The sequence below is a fragment of the Alosa alosa genome, chromosome 15, assembly GCF_017589495.1.
Source record: "Alosa alosa isolate M-15738 ecotype Scorff River chromosome 15, AALO_Geno_1.1, whole genome shotgun sequence".
Taxonomy (NCBI): domain Eukaryota; kingdom Metazoa; phylum Chordata; class Actinopteri; order Clupeiformes; family Clupeidae; genus Alosa; species Alosa alosa.
This window is the reverse complement of record NC_063203.1, coordinates 10,079,914-10,092,413: the sequence shown is the minus strand read 5'-3', so window position 1 is coordinate 10,092,413 and position 12,500 is coordinate 10,079,914. Positions and strand designations below refer to the sequence as shown.

The window sequence follows — 12,500 nt, the reverse complement described above, 5'->3', positions numbered from 1 at the left end:
GACAGAGAGAGAGAGAGAGAGAGAGAGAGAGACTGTGGAAGAGCCTTCAGTCTCTGTGCTAGGAGAGAGAAAGAAAAAGAGAAAGAAAGAGAGAGAGAGAGAGAGAGAGAGAGAGAGAGAGAGAGAGAGAGAGAGAGAGTGGATGTGGCAGAAGCTCCAGTCTCTGCCTCTGCGTTAGCCTCAGTGGCGGCAAATGGCCTTAATCCCTGTCTGGGACACCTGCCAGACTGCAGTGCTGGAGCGCTCCTGCTCGTCACACAGACAATGGCCCTGATATAAATACCTGTCTGAGAGCGCCACGGCACGCTAGTCTCCTCATATCCCTTAATGCACCACCTGACTTAATGGCTTTGCAAATCTGGTTACACTGTGATCATTTTATTACATTTTTTTTCCAATTGCTAACATACTAAAATGCCATGCATAGCACAATTATTTAAACTGACACACAGAGAGGACAGAGAGTGCAGCCCAACTTGAGCCGTTTTACCATCGCCTGTGTCATCCAGACAGACTGGAGTACAGGTATTCAACCAAAATTATTTTCTTATACACTATGTAGTACACACCATGTCATAGTGTATCAGTTGGGTGACACCTGTTTACTTCATGAATGGCTGATGTCATATACTAACTGTACAAGTTTCCTGTACAATTTACTCTACTGTGGGGGAAATATCTTTAGGCTGCATTGTCCAAGCCAAGGACTGAGAGACGCAGCCATGGTGGAGGAAGGGGCCAAATGTTCACTTCACCGGGATACAGGAAGCTGCCATTGTAAACTTGGTTTTGGAAGATAATGACATCAAATAACGAGGAATTCAAAGCCACATCATCCAAGACAACACCATATTCAGTAACATTCAACGAGTCAGTCTGTCCACATTGGCTCACATTCTCAAGCGAAACCAAATCAGAATGAAACATCTTTATAAGGTGCCGTTTGAGAGAAACACAATATTGACTGCAGTACACTACACGCAACATTGTTTCTCAGTGTACTGGATAACACCATATTGACTGATTTTTGTTCTTTGTTTTCAGGGAGTAGTGGAAATGCATGCTCATATGAGTTCATCTTTAGATGAGGCATCTTTAGTAGATGAGGCTGGTTTCAGCCTAGCAATGACCAGAAGAAGGGGGAGAAATGGCATTGGCCACTAACCTGACTCTCGCCAGATGAATTTCATTCCGCCTAGCTCCACTCATCCATCTGGGATCAATCCATTAAAGTGTTGCTTCAGAAGGCTGGGCCTAATCAAAAAATGCTTGCATATGATTGGATAAGTCACTTGTCCGTCATCTATTGACGTGCTACTTAAACCACTCACATTGAAGCCAACCCGTGACGCTGATAACAGTCTCACAGTCGCTTCTACGCTATGTCACATCTATGAAACTCCCGCCCTGCGTACTGATTGGCTTTACCATAAAATCTGGTGCAGAAATCACTCTCAACGGAAGAGGCCCCAGATGGATGTGAGTGAAGCTAGGCGGAGCTAAGCGGAATGAAATTCATCTGGCGAGAGTCAGGTTAACTGGCCACAGAGCCATTATAGATGTTCCTGGCCAACGTGGTGGGAATATCACAATGTGCGCTGCCATCACCAAATACGCATGGTGTCCTCCACCGTCATGCCAACCTTGGACCATACAACACAGCTAATATATTCTCACATTTCTGGACAGACTCCACAACATTCTCACACCACCAGAGCGTATGAATGATGCAGACCATCAAAGAAACCAGTACGTTGTAGTATGGGATAACGTGAGCTTTTATTGTGCAGCAGTCCAAAACTGGTTTGCTGACCACCCACCATTTCTTCTGCAATACCTCCCACCATACCGTACTCACCATTTCTGAACCCCATAGAAGAGTTATTTTTTTTCTGCAATTTTCTTTTTCAGTTAACTGTTTTTGTGAGCATATTTTTGTACTTCAATGACTTGACTTGTTTGGTGAAAAAATGTTTCAACAGCATGTGTGTGTATCTGCACATATCTCTCTGCATGTGAACACCACCAGTGTGTAGTTGGTTAGTAACATGAATAAAGTGTGTGCCATTTGGTGCAAAAGTTTGATTTTGATAATGCTATTTGTAGTTTTGGTTGCAGTGCTTCATTTTGCAGGATATATGAGATATTTTGCAGTTTGGGTGTGTGGTTTTGTGAAAAAAGTTGTGTTGTAGCAATTGGAAAAAAACTCGAAGTGTGCAGCTGGCGTGACTTGTTTAGTAGCAGTGTTGAGAAGCACATCGATGATGCTGTGAACTGAAATGTGGTTATCTACTGTAGTGATTGCACGGAGTGTTGAACACATGGGTTTGTGCTATTATCAGAAATGGCTAAACACACACACACACACACACACACACACAGACACACACAACAAAACAAGGTCAAGATGATAAAAGTACTTAGTATGTGCATATATTTGTATAAATGTGTGTGTGAGAATCACCGTTTCTGAAGGGGTCCTCCTCACTGTCCTCTCCCAGGTGCTCCGAGGCTGTGAGGAAGTCTTCCTCAATGGAGGACACAGAGCGGTTGGTGTCATCATCGGTGACACGCTGGTTGGCCAATCGGCTGAGGCGGTGCCTCTCCTGGCCGGACTGCAGGCCAATCAGAAACTTGTTTATCTCGAAGATGATGCTGCCCGGCTGGGTCGGGCGACGCCCTCTCGCACACTGGACCAAACACACATCTGCTGCCCGATGACTCTGAGATGTGCAAGCACACACACAAGCCCCCCACACACACATACACACAGACACACACAACACACACATACATAGGTGTAGACACCAAAACACACACAGAGCCAAAGCCAAAGACATGGATTAACAAACACACAAAGTGGGTCAAGGACAAGGACAAGGATTTTTTTCTTGAGGTGAAAGGTCAAATCTCAAAGGCTAGTGCTATTTTGCATTTCTATGCACTCGTTGGAGGACAGTATCTTTGATCTTTAGATGGATGGAAGGGAGCTGGGCAAAGGCTGAGGTGAGTTGATGTCAATTGACCAAGTCTGGGGTCACGCCAGGGGTCAGCTGAGAGGGGGCATGCTGATGTGATCTGGCTGATGTAGGATCTGGCCTGTGGTTGAGAATGTCAAAGGCACACAGGGTTGAGTAAGGGCTCGTCTGTGCTTGGGAATGTTTAGGAGTGTAGCAGTTGGGCATGGATTCATGGGAGCTAAGGGTATTTATCAGAAAAGGGCAAAGGCTGTGCTTGGGCACGTTCAGAGAGACAGGAGTTGTATGGAGGCTAATCTGTGCTTGGGCGTGTTCAGGAGGACAGGAGCTGAGTGATCGGGGGCTCACCTGTGCTTGGGCGTGTTCAGGAGGACAGGGTTCAGGGGGCTGCAGTCCGCTCAGCAGCAGGATCTCATTTTCTTTGGGCTGCCGCACTCCCAGAGACTCTATCAGCCTCGGCAACTCAGGAGAGACAGACGCCAACTTCTACAGAGGAGAGACAGAATGAGATGGGAAGTGAGGGGGAGGTTTAGAGGCTCTATAAATAAATAAATTATATTAAATACATAAATCATGACCCTTGTCAGCATTTTTTTTTTCATAAAGGGGGAGCTCAGTGCCTCTCCGTTTTTGGAGGATTTTCTCCAAAAATTCACATTTACAGACACGTATAGACACAAACCCAATGCATAAAGAACCCCACGCACCTTGATACAGCTGTCATCGTGGCGATCGGCGTTATGACGATCAAGGTTGACAAAGCACACCTGGGGAGAAGGTAGAGAATACAGGCAAGCAAGGGAAGGGGAAAGAACAAAAATATTTTTAACCACAAAATACAAACAGATCATATGATTCTGTCAATAACGAATAGACAGATACAGATACACATTACAATGTTGCAGGATCCCTTCTAAAATACACTTGTGAATACAAACACACACACATACACGCACACACAAATCTATTGCCTCAAGTCAGATTCTCCATAGAGGCCTCTAAGCATGTCAGTAATTATCTAAATATTTAGACCAAACTGTCAGCTCTGGTCTGGTGTCATTTTTGCTGTCTTTCTCACTTTGCTTCTCTCTGTCAGTGCACACACACACACACACACACACACACACACACACACACACACACACACACACACACCACGGTAATGGAGGCCGGAGACCCCTGTTGTGGCACATATTGGAGAGAGTGGAGAGAGTTGCCCTTTTCACTAGGCTTTCAAAGAATCATTTCTGACTGCTAAGGACACAATGGTCCATGTGCCGCTAATGTTGTCACACACACACACACACACACACACACACACACACACACACACACACACACACACACACACACACACACACACACACACAAGCACACTAATGTGTGTTTGAAGTTGCTGGCAGGAATACCAGGAATACATCCACAGATGCACTTGTGATTGTTGCTCACACATGGAGCTCTTCTCACTCCATCCTCATCATTTCCCTCTCTCCTTCTCTCTCTCTCCATCCTCTCTCCTTCTCTCGCCATTTGTCATGTCCCTCTCTCTTTCTCTCTTTCATTCTTGCTGTTTCAGCTTTTCTTAATGTGAAAGTGAAGCAGGCTCTATTTTCCCTCTGCTTTGGAGCAGGCCCAGTCCAACTGTAGGCCATTTCACTGATTACATTTGCATCCTGCATTCTTATGTCTTTTTGACTTCTCATCCATCCATCCATCCATCCATCCATCTATCCATCCATCTGCCCATCCATTCATCCATCTATTCATGGCCTGCATGGCTTTCATTTGTCAATCTGCCAAACCCCCTCACTTAAATCTAAGTTTTAGATAACCGTCTTCTCTTCTAACCAGCTCTCTCTCTCTCTATCCCTTTCTTCATCCCTCTTTCTCCTCTCTCTCTCATTATGTCTGTCTGGTCTGAAGTCTCTCTCTCTCTCTATTATTCTCCCTATCTTTCTCTCTCTACCCCCCCATCTCTCCCTCTGAAGTATCTCATTTGTCTTGGGGGAGCTATTCTGTGTGTGTGTGTGTGTGTGTGTGTGTGTGTGTGTGTGTGTGTGTGTGTGTGTGTGTGTGTGTGTGTGTGGAGAGCGCGGCAGGTTGAGATGGCTTGTGTCTTTGTGCTATATTCAGCATCTTTTCCTTTCGTCTGCACTCTGGCGTTCTATTTCACGCTCCCTCTCCTCCTCCCTCTATCCCCCTGTCTCTCTCCTCCTCCACATTGTTCTTTTGCTTTCCCCCCTTCCCGTCCCTTACTGAAAACGCTCAGTCATGTCAGCCGCTAATTGATTTCTCACCAGGTTGGTGCACACACACACACACACACACACACACACACACACACACACACACACACACACACACACATACACACACATACAAGTGCATATACACCCACATACACAAATACAGGCCCACAAATGGCCATAAAATGGACAATGTCAAGGTGAAAGTAAAAGTACTTTGTATGTGTGTGTGTGTGTGTGTGTGTGTGTGTGTGTGTGTGTGCGTACCTGTATGTGTGCATTTGTGTGTGCAACTGTACTGCTAGCTGCTCTTTGATCATAGTGAGGGGGCCTCAGTTTGCAGGTGTTTTATTTTAGTGAGTGTGTGCCTCTCTGCTGTCTTTTCTCATCACGCTTCCCTCTGCTCCCTGCAGCCACTCTATCTCTCTCTCTCTCTCTCTCTCTCTCTTCATCTTTTATCATCTGTTTTTAGTCTCACAACACTTGCTGCTGCAGTAATTGTGACTTCCCTTGTTGTCTCCACACCTTGTCTCCAAGTGAGCGGCCCATCTTTAGCGCTTATGATCACTCCATTTCTCACTTCAGTCTCACTACAGTCTCTTTAAATATTTTGGTTTGATCTCCTTTCATCTCTTGTTTTCCATGAGACATTTCTCCAGCTGTTACCCAGCTCTCTTGCCTCTAGTTTCATTCTTTTCTTTTTCTCTGTCTCTCTCTCTCTCTCTCTCTCTCTCTCTTCATCTCCCACTCTCTATTCAATTCTTCCAATAAAGCTTTATTGGTATGACATTATTGCCCAAGCTTAATTAAATACATACATAGAAGCACAAATAAGTTGAGCAGTACTCTTTCTCTCTCTCTCTCTCTGCATGTACTTTCCTTTCCTCTTGGCAGCTGGTCAGTTCACCCTGCCCCTTGCCACAACCTCCTCTTCAGCTGGCACTTTAGGTTAGGCTCTGCCATAACCACCACACATCCCTTTGCCCCACACACACACGCACACAGGCAACACACACACACACACACACACACACACACACACACACACACACACACACAGACCACGGGTCACACTCTGCCATCACCACCACACATCACCTGTGCCAACTTATGATTCAGCATCTTTTTTTCTAATAAAACCCCCAGCAGGGGGTCACCAAGCTCATCCATTCCTGCCCAGGAGGTATCCCAGCCCACCTGATCACGGGGGAAGCAACATGAAAGCCCTCTGTGCCCGCCCTCAATCCACTGTTACATTAGTGTCCTGGTTGTTGATTGACACAGCCGCATGTCAATCGCGGAAGCTTCTTTACAGCCGATCATCTGATTGGTTTGATCTGACTGATCTGACTGTGAGGTGAATGTGGATGCGAGGAGGCGACGAGGGCTCTGGACCGCCAGATGAAGCGACAGCTTGATCGCTGTTTGGGGAACGACGGTGTGCATCTTAATCTGGAAATCTGGAGTGCACCAGATAGAGTAAACTACAGGGGAGCGGAGGGGAGAGAAGCTGTTGGCTTTGGTGCCTATAGATGCCTTTTTTTACACAGCCCATGGGAATACAAGCACACACACACATACACACACACACACACACACACTCTCTCTCTCACACACACACACAGAAACACACACACTCTCCCTCTCTCTCTCTCTTTCACACACACACACACACACACACACACACACACACACACACACACACACACACACACACACACACACACGGACCATGGCCAGTGTCTTTGGCACTTTCATTTTTTTCTTTGAGCTGAGTGGTGTGTTTTGAAGTACTGGGGGAGCAGAATGCTCCTTAGAGGACTGCTTTAATCTCCAGCCCTTTCTCTCTGACCCAATCGCATCTCCCTTCATTTTGTGTGTCCATCCCAGCAGGGAACCTCCTGCATGTGAGCACTACGACTTCACACCATCCCTCCCGACTGATGACATGACGCTGCGTGACCTGTCATAGCCTGCTGCAATTTGGCCATGACTGGTCCTACCCCATTGCCAGTTCAAGTTTCACTTTATTTATCCTTAGAAAAGGAAATGTAGTGTGCAGCAGGGTGTCTAAAACACATACACAGTAAAAGCACCGGCAGATGCCAACAACATTGACAGCACAGCACAGGACACACAACAACAGAACAGGACACGCAACAACAATGGAGACACTCCTTCCCCTAAAAAAAAAAAAAACTATTTTGCATAATTCAACTTCAATTACTGTAAATTGCCCCTACTCATAATATCCACTTATTCATATATAGTGCACTAACTACCATATACTGTAGTCCATCACGCTATAGTGCACTATGAACTGTATGTATTGATTTTGAATGTGCGGATGTTCTGAACACAGGGACAGGTACAGTGGGTCCCATTTAGAAGTGGCCACTTCATTCTCGCTTTCCGTGATTCTTGCAGCTGCGTAAAATGTATTAAAACTTATAACATACAACTTACAACATATTACTTGTGGTTGTTTGGGTCGTTGCAGCTTCACTGGAGAAATATAAATAAAAGACGCGTGTTTCACGCATGAGGTCCCGTGAGAATCACACGTGAAAACCGGAGAATTCCAAGTGGTACCCACTGTAACTCAGAATGGTGAAATACATGACACACGTGCAGGTGTGCATCATCCTGTGTGGTTATGGGGGAACCTTAGCTGTGCTTCCTAATCCATATAGATTACACAAGCGCTTCTCCAAGCACATGCCACCTCAGGGCAGAGCAGTAGATTCTGCTCATTCATTCGTGTGAAGTGCCTGTCCATACGTATGTGTAAACACATGAACATGCACATGCATGCACATATAAACACACACACACACACACACACACACACACACACACACACACAAACATATATACACACACACACACACACACACACACACACACATATGCACAAACACACACACACACACACACACACAAACATATATACACACACACACACATATGCACAAACACACACACACACACACACAAACACACATGCACGCACAAGCACACACACACACACACACACACACACACACACAACAAACACACACACACACACACACACACACATACACAACATAAAAAGAGGAGCACACACATTGAGTAGGTCTCTGGTGGGGTAATCTCTAGCACTGTTGTTTTCTGGGTGCTATCAGAGCGTGAAGGGGTGCCTTGGAGTAGGAGGAAGAGGAGGAGGAGGAGGAGGAGGAGGAGGAAACACACAAGGCATCGTGATTGGCTGATTGGAGAAAATCACACAAGTCAGTGTGGCCCTTAGTGATTTGGCTTGGAACATTTTCTACTCTCTCTCTCTCTCCATCTCTCTCTTTCTCCATCTCTCTCTCTCCATCTCTCTCTCAATCTTTCTACCTTCTTCACTCAAACACACTCTTACTGCAACCCCCGCCCCCTACACACACACACACACACACATACACACACACAAACTCAACCATACATACACACACTCACTGCAATTTTACCATTTCACCTCTGCTGCCTCAAAGGAAAATTACCCCCAATTTTGTCATTTAACCATTCATACAAAAAGGACAAATGCTCCACTACTCCCACCCCTCTCTCTGTAACACATGTATGTATGCTGAAGGCCCACATCTGCAACAATTGTCCCATATGCCTCAAAAACCTCTCTCCCGCCTCTCATAGGGGTTATATTAACACAGTGCAGTACAGCTTAGCTTCTTTGCTAATGCGTATGTTATAATACAGAAGTTGGCTAATGGTGAGTATTACCCCACCCCCTCAACTGCATGTCTTATTATTTTTTATCATTTCTTTATTGAGCTTTATTGGTATGATATTTTCATTTTCATTGCTAAAACTCAAATATTTAGACACAGTGTTTGGGTCTACTCAGTGGCAATTCATAATGTATTTAACTGGGTTACGGGGACGCTGGCGAGACACGCCGCTCCGTCTGGCATCATGTTTTTGTTTGTTTTTATGTAATGTTCGTAATTTTATGTAATGTCATGTTTATTTTTTGTATTGGTTTGTCTAGTTAAATGTTTTCCCTGTTTATTTACGTTATTGTCGATAGTTTTCGTGTTATTCTTAGTCCTTTTTACTGCTTCTAAGTCAGCTGATGTCGTTGACATTTGTCCATTGGGAGCTTGCTATGGCTAGCTCTTGCCCTAGCTGGGCCTCTGACATCCTTCCATCCATCCGTGAGCGGTGCTGCACTTCACTGTCTGGTCGAGGGAATCTCTCGGGACAGCTGGACCTAGACTACTTACTCTGTGAAATATCTGCTGTGGCCGCCGAGCTGTTGCTGACCTGCCATCTGCCATACCAACTGCAGACTAACGTTAACGGTGAAGAGCTGCAATCTCACGGAGCAACAAACGGTCACTGTTTAAAGTCCACCGAGTTGCGGATCTGCAAGATCGCACGACTTCAGACTGTGATTCCAGTGATCTCCAGACTGCAGTCTACTAACGTTAACGTTATCTCCAGACTGCCAGTGAATTCACCGGGTTGGTCAGTTGTAAAGAACTTTGTTGGCGTTGCATCGGTCGTGAAGACACAGCTCTGTGCGCAGTTTTCATGGGTCATCATTGCCCTTGGACATTTTCAGCTGGTTTGGAAATTGGACTCATTTTAACATCACTTTTCCCCCTTTTTAAATGTATTTTCTTTTTTTTTTTTTACTTTACTATTTGTTTATTTGTTTTGTTGTCTGTCATGTCTGGGTCTCACGGGTACGCTGGTGACTACGCCGCTCCGTCCGGCATTTTTTGTATTTGTTATTTTTTAAATGTATTTGTCATGTCTTGATGTCATGGGCACGCTGGTGACTACGCCGCTCCATCCGGCATCTTTTGTCTTTTTGTTATGTGTCTTGTTTGTGGAGCGCTTTGGGTTGCACTCTGTGCATGTTAAATGCGCTTTAAAAATAAAACTGACTTGACTTGACTTGACTATTTCCCTGCTTGGTTGAATTTCCCATTGTCCTGCATTCTTTAGAATGTGCATTAACATATGTTATTTGAACACCTATGAAGTAGCGTGTTGGGGCCGTTTTACAACCTCGACCGTGCGTTCATTTTTGTTAATCGGACACCGTGTCGTCCATGATCCCTTACATAAGAGCAGCTACTGTATCGGTCCCATTTGTCCCTGTCAGGTGATACCTCTAGGTTCCCCTATAGTTTGGAACTCTGTAAGGAGGCTAGCAAACATGTTGAAATAGTTATTTTTAAATCTCTCTCTCTCTTTTCTAGTTCTTAACATTTCTGATCTCAGTTTACTGTAATGCTTGCACACATCAAAACAGTCCTTCTGGTAGCACTTGTCCATGGGAGCATATGAGGACCTCACATCTGTTTCTCTTGATCTGACAAGACAGCCACTCCAGACCAGCAGCAAAGAGCACGGAGAGATACACCTATCCAAACTAGATTGCTGTCTTTATGCAAAGCATCTCTCACACAGGTTTACTAATTTACTAATCCCGCAACAAAATAATAGGATTGTTCAGTCACACTCTTGATAAAGAAGAAAGACACATTAGGAAACAAGCTGCTAAAATATCTGTGGCTCTTCTCATAATCCTAATCATCGATTTTTTTCATAGGAAAATTTCTCACAAAGCATAACACAGCAGCACACTTACAGGCAAATACCAAATCCAAACACATTTACATTCAAATCACAACTAATCCACATCCAAACCTAAAAACATTCCATAAACCAGTCAATAAACCATGAAACCATGAACGAAAATCTGTGTAAAAAACAGAGAGAGAGAAAAAATTAGGCCCTAGCGAGACTGACATGATTCATTTTTTAGCAGAGGTGGAGGAAGAGAGAGAGAGAGAGAGAGATTCAGGGCCCAGTGAGCATAAAGTGATTTCACTTTTTTAAGAAAGGGAGGGAGGGATAGAGACAGAGAGAGAGAAAGAGAGAGAAAGGGGAAGGGAGTAATGGCAGCAGAGGCAGCCATGGCTTCCTTTCCAAGGACAAAATCATTTGAGTCATCATCATTAGCAGCCGGTGGGCTGCTGCTATATCAGGACTCCTGAGGGGGACGACGGTGCCCTCACAGCAACACACTAGCACAGGTCACACCGGACGAGGTGGGAGGGCAGGGGTACAGAGAACGATAAATGACACCCGCTTAGATGTGTGTGTGAGTTTGTGTGTGTGTATGACAGAGAGAGAGAGAGAGAGAGAGAGAGAGAGAGAGAGAGGGAGAGAGAGGAGAGAGAGGGGAGACTGTGAGATGTGAAAGTACAACATGCTCACACACACACACACACAGGCCGTCACACATTAAGAGCTCTTCTGCCTTCTTCTTCCTTCCCATGTTTAACATATTTCAGTATTTGGAATTTCTTGATATTCAATTTACATTTGAGGATGTAAACTACTTTTACAATACAGGCCAAAACCCAGTTGAAGTAGCATGTGTCAAGAAAATAGAGATATCTAATGAATTCAATTGAATGGAGAAAGAAAAAAAGAAAGATAAGATGTCTAGATGTCTAGACTGAATTGAATATGAGATTGATGATATGATATGTGATATGATATGATATGGATAGATAGATAGATAGATAGATACTTTATTTATCCCCAAGGGGAAATTCAAGATATGATATGATATGATATGGTATGGTATATAATATTATATTATATTATATTATATTATATTATATTATATTATATTACAGTTTTTCTCAATTGCTTTTACCTGCTTAAGTAAACTAGAACCCACTTGGTCTTCATGACTACTTTCTTTGCACAGCAGAAGTCATCTCTTGCGAATGTGTACACACATTTTCATTGGGTTCACACATTTCTCACACCCTTTTGCAAAACAGTTAACACAGGTGTCATTCAAAAGCCCTCAACTCTATTGGTTTTCCCATGCTAAACAAAAGGAAAACATCTTTTCACAGGTGGTATAGATTCCATGCATAAGTCTGAATTTCTGATACACCTGTGTGAAACTCCTTTGCACAATTCTTCAATCAGCAATCATTCATTATACATAACAGATGTCTGTTCTGTGTTGCTATTGGCAAGTATGGATCTAATGCACATTTGACAAAGTATTGTATTGCCTATTTGGTGGAGAAAACCGTACAAAAGGTGTTTACTGTACAGTAGGTTTATTTCGATGAAAGTTGTAGTTAAAGGAAATTTACAGTATCTTGCTAGGTGTTTTGCTGTATGTCTTACATGTCAATGACAGTTACATCTTGGGAGGAATGAATAAATATATTTTTTTTATTCAGTA

At 44.1% G+C, this 12,500-nt stretch overlaps 1 protein-coding gene across 1 annotated transcript in view; it reads right to left on the bottom strand.

Moving 5' to 3' along the window:
* Positions 1-12,500, bottom strand: part of LOC125308635 (SPHK1 interactor, AKAP domain containing) — a 138,574-nt gene that overhangs the window by 21,023 nt on the left and 105,051 nt on the right. The window contains 3 exon segments of the mRNA XM_048265198.1: positions 2,465-2,723; positions 3,327-3,464; positions 3,686-3,745. Coding sequence (XP_048121155.1) covers positions 2,465-2,723; positions 3,327-3,464; positions 3,686-3,745 — 457 coding nt within the window.